At 39.6% G+C, this 18,608-nt stretch overlaps 1 protein-coding gene and 1 pseudogene across 1 annotated transcript in view; both read right to left on the reverse strand.

Moving 5' to 3' along the window:
• SNTB1 (syntrophin beta 1) overlaps positions 1-18,608 on the reverse strand; it is a 279,512-nt gene that overhangs the window by 98,273 nt on the left and 162,631 nt on the right. The window contains exon 3 of the mRNA XM_032760343.2: positions 8,813-9,020. Within this exon, the coding sequence (XP_032616234.2) occupies positions 8,813-9,020 (208 nt within the window). The remainder of the gene's footprint in view (positions 1-8,812; positions 9,021-18,608) is intronic.
• On the reverse strand, positions 12,308-13,939 carry LOC116813555 (condensin complex subunit 3-like; annotated as a pseudogene).

Raw genomic sequence — 18,608 nt, forward strand, 5'->3', positions numbered from 1 at the left:
TGCTGCTAGTCTCATCTGTCCAGTGCTGAGTAGAGTGTGTTCAGCCATCTCATCCTGTTTCAGGTGGGGAATATCTCCCTTACCAGTGGGGCAAAGAGGAGGTGACCACAAAAATCAAACAATAGAAATTAATAGGAAAATCATTGTGTTTTCACCAAAGTCAGGCAGCTCTTCTGGAACACATCTATTTCATAAAGAAAGGGCAATCCGTAATGCCCAATAAGATTAAAGTAGGTTCAACAGAGTCTGCTAGCCACGTGCATTAGTCTGTTTTGTGTTGCTATAACAGAGTACCGTAGACTGGGTAATTTTTTGTTTGTTTGTTTGTTTGTTTGAGACAGAGTCTTGCTCTGTCACCCAGGCTGGAGTGCAGTGGCACAATATTGGCTCACTGCAAGCTCTGCCTCCAGTGTTCAAGTGATTCTCCTGCCTCAGCCTCTTGATTAGCTGGGACTACAGGCGTGCGCCAACACACCTGGCTAATTTTTGTATTTTTAGTAGAGATGGGTTTTCACCATGTTGGCCAGGCTGGTCTCAAACTCCTGACCTCCAGTGATCCACCCATCTCAGCCTCCCAAAATGCTGGGATTACAGGCATGAACCACCGCACCTGCCCGACTAGGTAATTTATAAAGGAAAGACATTTATGTCTTATAGTTCTGGAGGCTGGGAAGTCCAAGGATGAGGGACCTGCACCTGGTGAGGACCTTCTTGCTGTGTCATCCCATGGCAGAAGAAGCCAAGGGCAACAGAGCATGCACATGAGAGAGCCTGGAAGGGGGTCAAACATCCTTTTTATCAGGAGCCCAGTTCTGCAATAGCTAACTCACGCCCATGATAATGGCATTAATCCATTCATAAAGACAGAGCCCCAATGACCTAATCATCTCTTAAAGGTCCCATCAATGCAACTCTGTTGCATTGGGGACTAAGTTTCCAATGCATGAACTTTGGGGACATATTCAAACCATAGCATTCCACACCTTCCCCCCAAAATTCATGTCCTCCTCACATGCAAAATATATTCATTCCATCCCAATAGTCCCAGAGTCTTAACTTGGTCCAGCACCAACTCAAAAGTCCGAAGTTCAGAGTCTCATCTACATCAGATATGAGTGAGACTCAATCTACAATTCATCCTGAGGCAAATTCCCTCCAGCTGTGAGTCTGTGAAATCAAAACAAGTTATCTACTTCTGAAATACAATGATAGGACAGGCATAGGAAAGACATTCCTGTTCCAAAAGGGAGAAATAGGCAATAAGAAAGGGGTATCTGGTCCCAGTTAAGTCCAAAACACAAAAGGGAAAACAACATTAAGACTTAATGATGGAGAATGATCTCCTTTGACTCCATATCTCAAATCCTAGGCACAATGGGACAGACGTGGGGCCTCCAGTGCCTGAGGCAGCCCTGCTGTCTGCGTGTGAACTAACAGGAAGTGGCATGAAGTCATCCTTTTTCTCAGGAACCCACTTCTGAAATAACTAATTCATTCCTGTGATAATGGTATTAATCCATTCATGAAGGCAGAGCTCTCAAGACCTCATCACCTCTTAAAGGTCCCAACTGTGTTGCATTAAGGACTAAGTTTCCAACACATGAACAATGGGGGACACGTTCAAACCATAGCACCATGTGACCAGGCACAGGGGGCTTTCTATCTCAAGTTCTATGGTTCTCTCCAAAGAGATTGAAGCAGGCCCATATGAAGTTGTATGAATCAGCCTACAAGAAATAAAATGTACACACCCCCCTCTCTTACAATGGGCAGCTCTGATGTTTCCACTTTGGTGAGAACAATTCACTTTACTAAATTCACATGACTGTGAAGCCATGCAGAAAAGTGGGCATATTTCATACTGCCTCTGCCACCCACCTACTCACTCATCCCAATTTAAAATCTCTGATGTTTCATTTGAGAGAATAGATGATGGAGGCAATCTGAATGAAATTCATACTGGCACATTTAGTTTAAACACTTGTAGCAAAAGGCTAATGGGAAGATTCCCAAGCTGCTGCCAGATTTTTTCTTAGTCTTGCTCCATCTCAGAGGTGATTCACTCAGGAACTTGATGACTCCCTTTTAAAGCAACACAACAGGACTATTAGCACTTAATTGCATTAACAGCCTGTGTTTTCTACCATAACCAATAGTCTTGATTTAGGGATGATGCAAGCCGGGGTAGCTTGGACAGTAGTTCTATTTCTATCTCTTATCAGATGGGAGTTCCCTCAGGTCAGAGACTATTTTCTCCCTGGAAGAAGCAGTGAGAAATTCTGACTTAGGTAATTTTTTTTAGGCAGATGGTGGGGCTGATATATTTAGAGGCTCCAAAAATATCATTCTGTTAATTACACTGTCAAGATCTTGATTACGGCAGCCTGTTTTACTAGGGCCAGGGCTATTTTACATTCACACTGAGATTCTTCTAATGTAGGTGGGCAATGTAGCTAGAAAATGCAATCACTTGGTTGGTTCTAGTTACCTAGAATTGGGGGTGATGAGTAAATTGCTATTGTTGGAACTGAAAATTAATGGTGATCTAACAAATTATGTAAGAATATAGACTATAGTATATATATATATATATATAGAGAGAGAGAGAGAGAGATCAATATATTCACATAGATAAATAGGTAATTAGATAGGGATGAATAGATAGATACAGGGAGGTAGACAGAATGAGATCTCTCAGTTCTGCCTTTGCACAGTAGTGCTGGGTAATAAAAATGACTGTGAAAGCTGAAACCACACTAAGCAATCTTAATCAGTTGGAAAAATTAGGATCATTACATGACCTTTAAATTTTTTTATCAAAATGTTAAAAACTGTCTTACTGTCAATTATATAAGCATAGGGAGATGAAAAATAGAGTAAATGTTTATTTAGTAATCTCTAATTTAAAACATTAGAAGGATTGAGGATTAAAGTGAAGAGTAGTGTGAACAGACCTTTTTGTCTTCTCCTCACCTAACTTATAATATAGAACAAGCATTTTTTTTTAATGCGTTGACAAATTGTCATCATCCTTTCTAAGTTTGGATCAGCTAGCAACATTTTATCCTTTGCACTTTCAATGATGTGGGCTATCTCTGAGAGTTTCTTTAACGTGAAGTTTTCACAAGTGTCACCTCCTCTGGGGCATCTTCATCCTTCGTCACAGCTACAGTCTTCGCTTACGGGTTGTAAGTTTACCTTCCCTAAGTTCTTCTGGTTGCTATCTTGAACAGTATCAGTGTGAACATTCCCAAGGCCAGCTATTTCTGCTATCATTCCATTTATGTTTGATGCAAATTTCATTTCCAGCATTACCACTTTTTCTACCTTTGCTGCACTGTCATCTTTGTGGGACAACTCCCTCTTTCTAGGATCCATTCTTGTGAAGTGTCATATGGATTTGTCACTGGGAGACAGGGAGGAAAGGGAGTTATCTCCTTTGCTGTCTGTGTGTGAACTGATTAACAGAGGTGCCATGGCCAATCACCCACAGACTTTGAAAGAAGTGAAATCCCACTAGTTACATAGTGGAATTTGTGAACTGAAGACTTAGCAATGAGGTCTGTACTTATGAAATTACTCACAGTTAATACGCCGTGGTAGCAGAAATTTGAACCGTTTTGTTGAGAGACTGGCATATCTAATTAAATAATGATAACTGAAATTCATGGATATGTGTGTGTGTGTATGTGCATATAAAAATTGCCTTCCCCTAATCTGCCGTATGAAATATGATTTCAGTCTCTGTAGGACCTGTTCTTTGAACTTTTATAGTACAAAATTAGGAAGGAAGAGAAGGGAGGAGGATTACTATGTGGAAGATAAAAGAAGGAACCTAACCAGAGAGGTTCAGTCGATTGACATAGTCAAGAATGGAAGAGAAGGACAGAAAGGAGAGAATCTCTTCTCCTTGTTTTTCTTCTTTTAGAGTCATGAGAAGAATGGAAGCAGTTGAAGATATAGGATGGATATGAATAAGAGAGATGAGAAGATCTTGGTAAGTGTCGCCTGGCCTAGGTATATAAATTTCCCTTGTTTTCATAATTGTAAAGGATTTGAATGATCTTGGTAAGTCTCTTAGCTCTGAAGCTGTGCTTTTGGTCTGTGATACTGCTCTAGATGGGACTGTTGGAGGCATTAATCATAAGGATAGATGTTTCCTGGGCCCCTTTATTAGCTCAGCTTAGTGGAAAGTGCTGGACTTTGGAGTTAGAAAGAGAAGCTCAAATTCTAAATCTACCACATACTAGAGGAGAGATCTTAGAAAAGTTACTCAAATACTACAAGTTTACCTCATTGGATTTGGATTATTTGAAGCATATTGCCCATAATAAGTATGAATTACCAACTTCCTTTTCTCCAGTAACACCATGGGGAGGCACAACTACATAAACGTTCCCATTTGAAAGAATACGAAATGGAAATGAATAAAGCTGGTACCTGAACTTGCATCTCAGAGCTCCCAACTGGGCTTTTGTTTCACTGTGTTGTGTTTTTGCATATTTAATCTGACAAGAAATAGTTTGCAAACCGAGATAACAAGGGAAAGCAAAGGGAACCCTGATGAACTAAGCACAAAATATAACTCAACAATTCTGCTGTGTCCCTGTTTATTATTGTTTTTCTAAGTAGCAAGAGAGTCAGAACTTAGCTTGTTTTTCTCTTATCTGAAACGTAATGATAACTGTAAAGGGATTAGATGAACTAAGAAACAAAGATTGGGAAAAATGTGTTTGGGGCATGACGCATTTTACAATTCACAGGAGTTGGTATTTATGGGTCATCTTGGGCCAGATGGGGGCTTGCAAGGAGTTAAAAGATTTGAGGCTGGCTGGGCGTGGTGGCTTATGCCTGTAATCCCAGGACTTTGGGATGCCAACGTGGCCAGATCACCTGAGGTCAGGAGTTTGAGACCAGCCTGGCCAACAGAGCAAAACCCCATCTCTACTAAAACTACAAAAATTAGCTAGGTGTCGTGGCATGTGCCTGTAATTTCAGCTACTCGGGAGGCTGAGGTAGGAGAATTGCTTGAATCCGGAGGCAGAGGTTGCAGTGAGCCAACACTGCGCCACTGCACTCCAGCCTGGGAGACAGAGCGAGACTCCATCTCAAAGAAAAAAAAAAAAAGAAAGAGTTGAGGCTAATATGGTCATGGGAAAGGCTTTACATTGATGTGCATGACCCATCTACAGGTGACAGTGCTCACAGAGGAAAGCAGATCATCCATAATTGATAGCCAGGTGCAGTGGCACATGCCTGTAGTCCCAGTTACTTGGGAGGCTGAGGCAGGAGGATTGCTTGAGTCCAGGAGTTCCAGCCTGGGCAACATAGTGAGACACTGTCTATTAAAAAAATAATCTTCCATAATCAAGTTCTAGTCAAGGTGTCAGGTCCGCTTGTCACTTTTCTCCAGGATGAACTCGCTTCACTTTAGATCAGTCTCTGGTCCTCCCCCCACTACCCCAACAAACTGTACTAACACAGGCCTTCCTTCTTTCTCCTCTCTTGGAGTGCGGGGAAATTTCTCCATTCACTCAAATCCCTGTCATTTCTCAGAAGCCATTCTTCAAGTCTCCTGACTATCTCATGAAGAAAAATAATGTTAATATTAAATTTTCCTCCTGTGTAGTGTTGAGGAGGTTTTAGGATTTGCACTAAATTGAATTTTAAAAAGGAAGTTGTTGTTTCATATTTTTTGAGTTCATATAAATGCCGCTTCTAAAAACTTGAAATTAAATTAAATATAATCTGTACAACCTTGTCACAGAGTGACTGTGATAAATTTACAAAATCAAAATGTAACAATATAGGAAAAGACAAAGAACATCAATTTAAGATAAATTACAGCTAGATATATATAGGATCACATTTCATGTCTTTACAAATACCAAGTGAATTCATGATACTTGTGATAACATAAGAAAGGCATCGTATTAAGGATTTGCCATTCATTGTAACATTTTGCTAAAAACCATTCATATATCTGCACACCAGGATTCGGTATTAAATATTTATTCAAAAAAATCTAGTTTGGATTTGTTCCCTTAAACTTGATCTATGGTAATCTTCTGAGAAGTGTGAAAATGAAGGCAATAAAAGACATTCTTGCTTCTCATAATTATCCATGATCATTATTGCTCTTACAGATACTCTGCATAATACCCTTAAGGAGACCTCTGGAATAATGATCTGAAATTACATCATAAGAACAATCACACGCTAAAAACAGGAAGAGCTTTATATGCACATTTATTACTGTTCCATGAGAATGTCTAATAATATGTCTGCTAATAATTTGGGATAAGCAAAAGGCAGGAGACAAATTATAGGTGAGAAAGAGTAACTTTTGGAAGATTTTTTAATTTCATGAATAATGGTAATGATTTTAAACATAGCTTGTGATTGAAGAGATGAGAGAAAAGTATCTTCAAGAATTAAGACCATCGACTTGGTAGATGCAGGGTTGTATGTGTTGGCCAGCCTCCCTTTGCCCCTTCAGATCCAGTCTCTACCTTTCTCATCTTTCTCTGTACCCTGGAAGACTCACCTTAAGAGTGCATCCGTGGGGCTTCTCACCTCTGGCTTCCAGCCAGCTTCAGCCCTTGGAAGACACTAGCAGGGGGTTAGTGGGCAGGGGTTGGCAGGGGCTGCATTTCTCTTCCAAAGACCACAGCTGGTAGTGGGTGGCACTTTTCTACAGCTACAAGCCTCCCTAGTCTCAGGTAACTGCTGCTTCTCCTTGCCCTTTCTGGTCAAGGGATGGTAGTGGCCTCTTACTACTGTTGGCCCTGGAGTTCTTCTCTATCTCTTATTGGTTTCCCAAACCTTGGCTATACCTTATAAATTATTCCTGCATTAAATTCTTTCCAATGATCCCTTTCGACCTTCCCATCCATCTCCTGCCAGGATCCTGAAATATGTGCTATACCTCCAAGTCCATTCAGAACCTTAACCAAGTGAGACCATTTTTCATCACAATCAGCTCCTTCTCTTGTTCTACAGTAAATGTTTGCTTTTGCTTCCCTGGTATCCATTCATTCTTTTTCTTGCACAGCACCTGATTTTTTCCATTAGAGAACCAAACCCCTCCTCATCTTCACTGCAAATGACTTAGGTGAGGCTGATTTCAGCACTAAGACTGAACAAATTATCCAAGTCAACCCAATTAGACTTATAATCTCAGGACTTGGGTTGAAACAATTGGGGCAAAGAGGCCTTTCTTCACTGAGACAACCAGGAGCAAAGAAAACAAAAGCCTGGAATCGTCAGGCCAACTAGAGAGGAAGCCTGGTAATAAACTAATGAAACGACACAGAAAGAGATAGAGACTTAGACCTAATACATTATTTAAGTCCCTGGATCCCACCATGCCTGAAGCTTATCTTTGGACATTGCAGTTATCAGAACCCGGGAATGCTCATTTTGCTCAAGCTAAATTGAGTTGAGTTTTCTGCCACTTGTAATTGAAAGATCCTTGACTATCAGGCCTTTTCCTAATAAAAACACATACATTTGGAGAGAGTAGAAAGTGGGGAGTAATAGAGATGTGACTTTCAAAATTATATCCGCCATCCAGATTTATGGTCTTGTTTTCTTCAGGAACCCTAACACATAAACTCATGAGAGGCTACGGGTGGTTTGTGTTTACTATGAATTTGGATGCTCCTACCACCTGCATTGTCCCTTGGTTCTTTGAAATCTTTGAGAGATAGGACAATACCAAGCCAAACAACCCATTTGGTGTTAAATTTTTAGGCTAAGACCTATGCATGATCTGCTGCAAACAAAGAACAATGGTGGAAAACAGCTAAATGGTGTGTTCGAGTATTACTTCAGGTGCCATTTGACTGGGCCTTCTCAGATGACAGGGTTCTTTGGCAGGAAAGGTGTTATTGTGACGTTCACTATTCCCATTTACTGTCTATTAGAAAGTGAGTCACTGGGAGGTCAGACTATCCCCAAAGTCCAGTGTTCCTGAGCACTCAAGGTCAAATTCAAGGGACAGCAATCATGTGTAAGGACAATGGCAAAGGCTCAATCCTTTGAAATAGAGTAACTCCAAAGAGATGGCCACAAAGTGAGTTTTACTATCTTTAACATATCACATAACTTGGGGAAAAAAAATCAGGGACCGTGTTAATATGACCCAAAGTCTTTTCCACAGCAGCTGTCCTCTCTGAGACAGAGGCTAAGTCTTTATTATGTTTTCACTCCCTTCCCCACTCCTGCCTAGCACTGTGCCTCACAAAAGTAGGTGCTCTTTAATGATGACATTAAAGAGTGGCTGGCTTAAGAGCACAAATAAAATATAAGGTAACATAAGAAAAGAGCCAGCATAGTAATTGCTCAAGTAATTCTTGCTGTTATTTGTAAATATATAATTGAATCATCTCAAAAGTGTCTGTGTTATTAACAAACAGGCTCATCAAAACCCACACAAACCCTTTTTAAACAGTAATTTTGACTTCCTTGCCTCCCAAAGCAACAGCTCTGTTCTGAGTTTGAGTTATTTTCCCTTCCCTTCATACATAGATATTAAAATCAAACTATTCCTCAACTCACTCATTCATCCATCCAACAACCTGGACCCCATGCAATTTGCCACATGTTTGACTAAGTGCAGGTAATCAAAGTTGATTAAGACAAAACCCCTGTATAATGTAAAGGCCCGTAACCTGCTGGAGAGGAATGAGAAATCCACACAGACTGTAAATGAGAGAATCAGCCTATGGAATGAGATAACTTTAGTGGTTATGAGCGCTGGGGGAATCTCGGGGACGATGACTATTACAGAGGAAGATATTTTCCTTACCTTTTCTGCTAGCCAGCCAAGATGCCTAATCTCTCGGCTCCCAGCAATGCCTGTTTTCCCCAGCTGCTCTCTGACCTCAGCAATCACTCGGGTCAGCAGGTCATTAACGCTGGAATGGATGGCACTGAACCATGCCTGGGCGGTGGCTGAGTCCTTGCTCCTTAGGATCACGGTGTGCTTAGCATCTGGAGAGTGGATTTCAAGCTGCCTAGAGGAGCACAGAGAAAAGGGTTAGAATGGAATACTATGCAGCCATAAAAATAATGAGTTCATGTCCTTTGTAGGGACATGGATGAAACTGGAAACCATCATTCTCAGTAAACTATTGCAAGGACAAAAACCCAAACACCGCATGTTCTCACTCATAGGTGGGAATTGAACAATGAGAACACATGGACACAGGAAGGGGAACATCACACTCCGGGGACTGTTGTGGGGTGGGGGGAGGGGGGAGGGAGAGCATTAGGAGATATACCTAATGCTAAATGACGAGTTAATGGGTGCAGCACACCAACATGGCACATGGATAAATATGTAACAAACCTGCACATTGTGCACATGTACCCTAAAACTTAAAGTATAATAATAATAATAAATAAAAAAAAAGAAAGTTTCCTGGCAGGTCCTGCTTTGTCAAGATCTGGGTCATAAAAGTGAATTAATTCTTTACTCCTACTTTTAGACTTTGTCAGTTTCTAACAGGATGCCTTAACAGTCCCGCCATCCATTCATTCACTCATTAATTCATCCACGCATATTTACTGGGTGCCCAAGTACTGGTCTACATACTGGGAACACAGCTGTGCAACCACCAAATCACCTAAATTAAGGTTATCTGATTTTCTTGTTATTCAGCTGATTTGCTGATTAGTAGTATCATATTGAGACTTCCAAACTGTGAGCTGATACTAATTTGCTTTACTTCTTAATTCACAGAGGATTTTAATAATATACTCACATCCTTGCTGCTGCTGGCAGGAAATAGATTGAAATATATCTAGCCACATGCTTAATCCTGCTGCTCAGTGTTAATCAATTGAGAATATTTTAGAATCGAAGATGACCAAACTTTGCATCTTTTAGGAATTTTGTCTGTAGCACATTTAGCTTCCGCTTAATCCTCAGACCCATGGTGTAAAGGCATGAATTGGCCTAGGAAGGGGTAACAGTGGGGAGAGAGATGCACTTAAAGTATTCTATTTAAAGTCCAGGCCCACCACGCTGGCTCACACCTGTAATCCCAGCACTTTGGAAGGCTGAGGTGGGCAGATCACCTGAGGTCAGGAGTTCAAGACCAGCCTAGCCAACATGGTGAAACCCGTCTCTACAAAAATACAAAAATTAGCCAGGCATGATGGCGGGTGCCTGTAACCCCAGCTACTTGGGAGGCTGAGACTGGAGAATTGCTTGTACCTGGGAGGCAGAGGTTGCAGTGAGCCAAGATCAAGCCATTGCACTCCAGCCTGGGTGACAGAGTAAGACTCAGTCTCAAATAAAATAAAATAAAATAAAATAAAATAAAATAAAATAAAATAAAATAAAATAAAATAAAATAAAATAAAATAAAATAAAATAAAATAAAATAAAATAAATAAAAGTCCAACACCAAACCTTATGCCAGAACTGTAATTGGATTACTGGAGAAACAGAGTGAGAGATCTGTATACTGTAATTGTGGTAAAAGAAGGAAATTCTCAACAGATACTTTATGTCATTAACTTTTTATTTTGAAGTAATTATAGATTAGCACGGAGTTGCACAAATAGTACAAAGAAGTCTGGGATGCCCTTTACCAGTTTCCCCCAATGGTTATATTTTACCTTCTATAGTACAGTATCAAAACTAGGAAACTGACATGGGTACAATGTGATTGTATAGTTCTGTGCCATTTTTTTCATGTGTAGATTTGTATAAACCCCACTGCAATCACAATGCAGAACTACTCCATCACCACAAAGCAGAGATCTTTAATCTCCCCCGCAACTACCCCTTTTTAGTCATGTGTCCCACACCCCCGCCACTATCCCAAATCCCTAGGCAACAACTAACCTGTTCTCCATATCTGTAAATTTTAGACAGATACTTTTTAATTGCATAAAGAAAAAAACCCAATATTCATTCATGTATATATGCAATAAATATCATTTATTCATTCATGTTTACATTAGAAAGATACAGGGATTCGGAAATTCAAAGCTCAATAGAATTATCCATTTATTAACTTCCTTTCATCTCTTAATAATCATGGTATTATTCACTAAGAATCTACTATGTGCCAGGCAAACTTTTAAATCATTTTATATTATTACATATAATGCTTCTAATAGCCTATGACTGATATTATTAACCCCCCTTAACAGAAGAAAAAATTGAACTTCGGAGAGAGAGAGAGAGAGAGAGGAAGAAGCAATTTACCCAAGGCCACACCGTTGGTGATGCTGGGATTCAAACCCATGTTAAATAGGCTCAAAAGCCTGTGAATTTAAATACTATACCACGATGCCTCTCCTTGAGATTGGACAATGTCCTATGGGGGCACTCACTGTCTTCTGCAGTGATGTGAAGTGTAGTATTCATTACCAACAACTATGCCCAATAATGTCCCACCTAGATCCTGAGTTTCAAAATAACAATTTTGCAGATGGCCTGAGAGTTAGAAGACCCAATGCAACTTGGCCTTGATAACATGTGAAACCAACCTTTTACAGTGACTAAACGGTTTTACCACAAGTGTAAGTTGTAGAAGAGAGATGATTTGGAAAGTGGGATGTCACTAGGGGGACTTTAGCCATAATTAGTATTCTTTTTTTTTTTTTTTGAGACGGAGTCTCGCTCTGTCGCCCAGGCTGGAGTGCAGTGGCGCAACCTCTGCTCACTGCAAGCTCTGCCCCCCGGGTTCATGCCATTCTCCTGCCTCAGCTTCCTGAGTAGCTGGGACCACAGGTGCCCGCCACCATGCCTGGCTAATTTTTTTGGTATTTTTAGTAGAGACAGGGTTTCACTGTGTTAGCCAGGAAGTATTCTTTTTAAGGAATTTGCAAAGCCAGTCTCTACAATAAGATACAAAAATTTTATGTGATGGAACAGGGAATTCTTTAGGTGACAACTGTCCTCACACAGAAGAAAAAAAATCTGATGCCTCTTAGGCACTTTTCAAAAAAATGGGTAATAAATCTAAGGTGAGAGTTTCGATTCTCTCCCTAAGTTCTCACTCTTCAGTAAAGTTGTAAACTAGCATTCTCAAGAGCATTAATGAGAGCTCAACTTGTTTTTCTTCTATTTCTTTAAAACTTTATTTTTAATTGACAATGATGGTTATTAACTGGCTTTTCAAGTTATTCTACCAATATTCATTATTCTAGGAATTTAAAACACACAAATACTTCATTTACAATATTTTCTTTCGAAGGCCTTTTAAAAAATTTTGACAAGGGTAACTTTATTAAAGCAAAGAACTGAAGATAATTTTAAAGAACTCTACCTCCACCGTCTTTCCTAACTTCTATCTTCATTGAGAAGTTGGGCAAGATTAAGTTTACTTTTTTCCAGCACTGCTGTTCTGGCTTGCCTTGGTAGTTTCATCTTCATTTCTGATTCTGGTTCTAGAATTTCATGGTCACTTTCAGAGTCAGCCTCAGCAATCTGATGTCTCCTCTTCATCCTAGCTGAAGCTGTCACTTTTCTCTGTCCCCTGTTAGTCTTTTGCTGAGTAGATTTTGATGCCAGGGTTGCTTTTACATCCCTAAGAAGAGTCATATGTACTTCCTTATTCTTTTCATCTTCATTTTGAAAAATAGTTGTAGTCAAGCTGGCATCCTGTGCTGCTTCAGGCTGGTCACCAAATTCTTTATTTCCTTTTTGCTAACTGAATCTTGATTTTCTCCAAAGCTTTCAGACATGCCCTCTCCTTTACTTGCTCCAGAATCCCATTCAATAGAACCAAGATGGCTATTGAGTTCTAAAGAACTCAAGGCTTTTATAGAGACCTGAATTTCTGGTGAGCGTGGACTTCTTAAGATCTCACTGCAAATTTTTATAGCCAAATTATCATGTACTGTTAAGGCCTAATAATCTTAGGAATTCTCGGCCTGAGGATTTAATCTACTTGTTCTTGTCAAATCTGTAAGTAACTCAACAACATTTCTGATATCAATTTCAGCTAAAGGAGAAGATGCAGGAGCATTGGCCAGTGTTTGCAGGCTTGGAAGAGAAACTTCTTCAAAGCATTGCTGATTAGTCCTGCTTGCCTAAGCAAACATGGGGGAGAACATGCCTAGGCAATGTCGAAGTCGAACATCCTCTTCAGTCACAGGACTCTACTATAACAAAATAAGATGGGAAAAAGTCCTGCTGCTCACCAAAAGCCCAGAGAATATCAGCTTGGCTAGTCCTTCTGTGGCTCCTGTCCTAAGTGTAGACACCTCACTACCTAAGAAATCGGAAAGGAGTTTCCGAACACTCTTCGCTGTAAGGGCCTTTTCAACTTTTTATGACTCTTGCTCATCAATCACTGTTTATCTCTGCACCTTCAAATTAAAAGGCTTTGATTTTGTAGGTTTAAGTGGTTCAACCCCAAACATTATCAGCTAGTCAAAGATTCCCTTTAAAGCACTTATTTTTATTGTGACATCATCAATTTGCAAAACCTGCAATAATAACACAAAGTGTTACGTGCAAAATTCTGATTCTGTAGTCTGCAGCTCCCGAGCATGAAACAGCCAAGTTTCTTACTATAGGGTAAACATTTATTATTTTAGGAAGAATAAAAAATTCAATGATCCCATTCATGGCTGCACTTATGCCTGTTGAAATGGACATCTGCTTCAACAGTTCACAGCATAAGATAAGAGATTCTGTAATGTTTCTGCGTCATTCTTCTCTACATGGACTTCTTTAATTTCAAGTTGCTCTGTCTCTTACAAAAGGTTTTTTTGACATCTTCTAATGCTCTTATTTCTTCTTTTAATTTTGATGCCGAGTTAAAATCCTGTAAGGTAATGTAATTTTCCAAAGCTTCTTTGGCTTCAATACGCTTAACTTTTATTTCAGCCATCTTGAGTCCTTCCTTTCTTGCATCAGCTGGGTCATCATTAACACCAACAGTAACAATGGGTGCCCCAATCTCTGAGATAAATTCTGTTCTCTTATTATCATCTAGAATAATGTGGAGCAGTCCTTCAAGAAAAGGAACCAGGGATATTGGGGTTGTGGGTAGAGTAAGAATCTCCTGTCAAATAGCCAGCATTTTTTTTTTTTGTGGGTTACCAGACATCCCCTTTATCAATAAGAAAGGTTGGATTTTCATGGTTGGTGGATAGGCTGCTGCAAATCTACCCCTTCCTACATCTTCAATGTGGAAGAAGCTGAAAAACAGTCTTCTCCACTCTCCCACTATCCGTCTCAGTGCCTCGCTGGAGACTTCATACATCTTGATGGGTTAAGGCATGACTATGCCACAGAAAGAGGAATGAGTATTTTCTTATTTATTTATTTATTTATTATTATTATACTTTAAATTCTAGGGTACATGTGCACAACGTGCAGGTTTCTTACATATGTATATATGTGCCATGTTGGTGTGCTGCACCCATTAACTCATCATTTACATTAGGTATATCTCCTAATGCTATCCCCTCCCCCCTCCCCTCTCCCACGACAGGTCCCATTGTGTGATGTTCCCCTTCCTGTGTCCAAGTGTTCTTATTGTTCAATTCCCAGCTATGAGTGAGAACATGCGGTGTTTGGTTTTTTGTCCTTGTGATAGTTTACTGAGAATGATGGTTTCCAGTTTCATCCATGTCCCTACAAAGGACATGAACTCATCTTTTTTATGGCTGCATAGTATTCCATGGTGTATATGTGCCACATTTTCTTTATGCAGTCTATCACTGATGGACATTTGGGTTGGTTCCAAGTCTTTGCTATTGTGAATAGTGCTGCAATAAACATATGTGTACTTGTGTCTTTAGAGCAGCATGATTTATAATCCTTTGGGTATATACCCAGTAATGGGATGGATTTCTAGTTCTAGATCCTTGAGGAATCACCACACTGTCTTCCACAATGGTTGAAGTAGTTTACAGTCCTACCAACAGTGTAAAAGTATTTCTATTTCTCCACATCCTCTCCAGCACCTGTTGTTTCCTGACATTTTAATGATCACCATTCTAACTGGTGTGAGATGGTATCTCTTTGTGGTTTTGATTTGCATTTCTCTGATGGCCAGTGATGATGAGCATTTTTTAATGTGTCTGTTGGCTGCATAAATGTCTTCTTTTGAGAAGTGTCTGTTCATATCCTTTGCTCACTTTTTGATGGGGTTGTTTTTTTCTTGTAAATTTGTTTAAGTTCTTTGTAGATTCTGGATATTAGCCCTCTGTCAGATGAGTAGATTGCAAAAATTTTCTCCCATTCTGTAGGTTACCTGTTCACTCTGATGGTAGTTTCTTTTGCTGTGCAGAAGCTCTTTAGTTTAATTAGATCCCGTTTATCAGTTTTGACTTTTGTTGCCATTGCTTTTGGTGTTTTAGACATGAAGTCCTTGCCCATGCCTATGTCCTGAATGATATTGCCTAGGTTTTCTTCTAGTGTTTTTATGGTTTTAGGTCTAACATTTAAGTCTTTAGTTCCATCTTGAATTAATTTTTGTATAAGGTGTAAGGAAGGGATCCAGTATCAGCTTTCTACATGTGGCTAGTCAGTTTTCCCAGCACCATTTATTAAATAGGGAATCCTTTCCCCATGGCTTGTTTTTCTCAGGTTTGTCAAAGATCAGATGGTTGTAGATGTGCGGTATTATTTCTGAGGGCTCTGTTCTGTTCCATTTGTCTATATCTCTGTTTTGGTACCAGTACCATGCTGTTTTGGTTGCTGTAGCCTTGTAGTATAGTTTGAAGTCAGGTAGCATGATGCCTCCAGCTTTGTTCTTTTGACTTAGGATTGACTTGGCAATGTGGGCTCTTTTTTGGTTCCATGTGAACTTTAAAGTAGTTTTTTCAATTCTGTGAAGAAAGTCATTGGTAGCTTGATGGGGATGGCATTGAATCTATAAATTACCTTGGGCAGTATGGCCATTTTCATGATATTGATTCTTCCTATCCATGAGCATGGAATGTTCTTCCATTTGTTTGTAACTGCTTTTATTTTGTTGAGCAGTGGTTTGTAGTTCTCCTTGAAAAGGTCCTTCACATCCCTTGTAAGTTGGATTCCTAGGTATTTTATTCTGTTTGAAGCAATTGTGAATGGGAGTTCACTCATGATTTGGCTCTCTATTTGTCTGTTATTGGTGTATAAGAATGCTTGTGATATTTGCACATGGATTTTGTATCCTGAGACTTTGCTGAAGTTGCTTATCAGCTTAAGGAGATTTTGAGCTGAGACAATGGGGTTTTCTAAATATACAATCATGTCATCTGCAAACAGGGACAATTTGACTTCCTCTTTTCCTAATTGAATAACCTTTATTTCCTTCTCCTGCCTGATTGCCCTGGCCAGAACTTCCAACCCTATGTTGAATAGGAGTGGTGAAAGAGGGCATCCCTGTCTTGTGCCAGTTTTCAAAGGGAATGCTTCCAGTTTTTGCCCATTCAGTATGATATTGGCTGTGGGTTTGTCATAAATAGCTCTTATTATTTTAAGATATGTCCCATCAATACCTAATTTATGGAGAGTTTTTAGCATGAAGGGTTGTTGAATTTTGTCAAAGGCCTTTTCTGCATCTATTGAGATAACCATGTGGTTTTTGTCTTTGGTTCTGTTATATGCTGGATTACATTTATCAATTTGCATATGTTGAACCAGCCTTGCATCCCAGGGATGAAGCCAACTTGATCATGGTGGATAAGCTTTTTGATGTGCTGCTGGATTCGGTTTGCCAGTATTTTATTGAGGATTTTTGCATCAATGTTTATCAGGGATATTGGTCTAAAATTCTTTTTTTGTTGTGTCTCTGCCAGGCTGTGGTATCAGGATGATGCTGGCCTCATAAAATGAGTTAGGGAGGATTCCCTCTTTTTCTATTGATTGGAATAGTTTCAGAAGGAATGGTACTAGCTCCTCCTTGTACGTCTGGTAGAATTTGGCTGTGAATCCATCTGGTCTTGGACTTTTTTTTGGTTGGTAGCCAAATAGCCAGCATTATTTTTTCCTCTTTCTTCATTCATAGCCAAAGACTTAATAATTAGAATCAATTGTCAATAAAAAAAAACCTCATGACTTTTAGGTTCTTTTCAAATAAATGGGTAATACATCTGGGGTGAGTTCATTGTCTCCCAAAGTTCTCACTGTTCAGTAAAGTTGCATTGCAGAACACAACCTAGGATTCTCAAAAGCATTAATGAGATCTCAGCTTGCTTTTCTTTCCTTTCTTTAAAACTTTATTTTTAATCAACAATTGTGGTTATCAAATGGCTTTTCAAGTTATTCTATCAATATCTATTATTCTAGGAATTTAAAGCATGCAAATACATCATTTACAATATTTTCTTTTGAAGGCTGGCATTTGTTTTCAAAGAAATGACATCTTGGGAAACAGCCACTCCACAGGTATCACACATACAAAAGTGATGCCAGCAAAAATGAAAGAAAGAAAAAAGAGTATTTTCTTTGTTGGGTTGCCAGCATGGCCCTAGGATAAAGCAGACTTGCAAACAGAGGTACAGATTAGTGATGCAGAGGCCCATTTCTTCCAGGTTTTGACAGCGCTTTTCATTATTATTAATTTTTAAGTAAACTTTTAAAGTCTAACATACAGACGGAAAAGTGCACAAATTGTAGGTGTCCACCTCAACTGTATTTTTGCGAAGAGAACATATTTGTGTCACCATCACTCAGATCAGGAAATAGAATATTACAGTCATCCCAGAAATTCCTTTTGTATACCCTTTCCAGCTCCTGTCTTCCAATATAATCACTATTCGAATTTTTTCTAACACTATGGATTACTTTTGCCTCAGGCAAAAATGGATGAATTTTTGTTTGCTTTCATTTTTTGTTGTTACCTGAAGTGTAGGGAGGATCTAGGACAATTTCTGAGGCAAACTTGAAATACCAGGTCCCATACTTTTGGCAGTGATTCTCAAGGCATGGCCAAAGACCAGTAGTATTTGCATGCAAATTATAGGTTCCCACCTCAGGCCTACTTAACTAGGAACTCTGGGGGTGAGGTCCAGCTATCATCCTCCAGGAAAATCTGACTCTAGTCAAGTTTGAGAAGGGCTGTGCCATAGGTTCATTTAAAAAAAGACTGAGCTTAGTTGTTTGCCAGGCTTCCCAGTGGCTGAGAGGGACATGGAATGGTGCACTGAGCTTCCCCTGTCAGTTTTCAGAGAAAGAATACAAAAGACACAGAGCAGAGAGGCCTGTTGCTTTTTATCATCAAAAAGAACAGCAAGGTTCTCAACCAAAAGTATTCTTCATATATCCTTTAATAGGCTTCTTTTTAAGAAGTCATTCAGTTAAATATAAATGGTTGGACCCTATCCCAGTCCTACTGAGTAAAAATCTCCAGAGATTGAAGCCTGGGCATATGCTTTAAATGTTCCACAAATTATATAGATTAAAGACCACCGCAGGGCTCTCTGAGGCTAAGCTGGAGTCCCTAAGGAGATGTGCCTATTGGTAGTTGTCCCCAGAAGGGCAATACAACAGATGGCTCCTGGAGAGTATGTTAGTTATGGACTACTGACCAACAAATTCCTCCCAATTAAAATCTGGTTTAAAATTCCAGGCCAGCCACAGTGACTCATGCCTGTGATCCCAGCACTTTGGGAGGCTGAAGTGGGAGGATTACTTGAGC

This window comes from Hylobates moloch, unplaced genomic scaffold (assembly GCF_009828535.3).
Source record: "Hylobates moloch isolate HMO894 unplaced genomic scaffold, HMol_V3 SCAFFOLD_9, whole genome shotgun sequence".
Classification (NCBI taxonomy): domain Eukaryota; kingdom Metazoa; phylum Chordata; class Mammalia; order Primates; family Hylobatidae; genus Hylobates; species Hylobates moloch.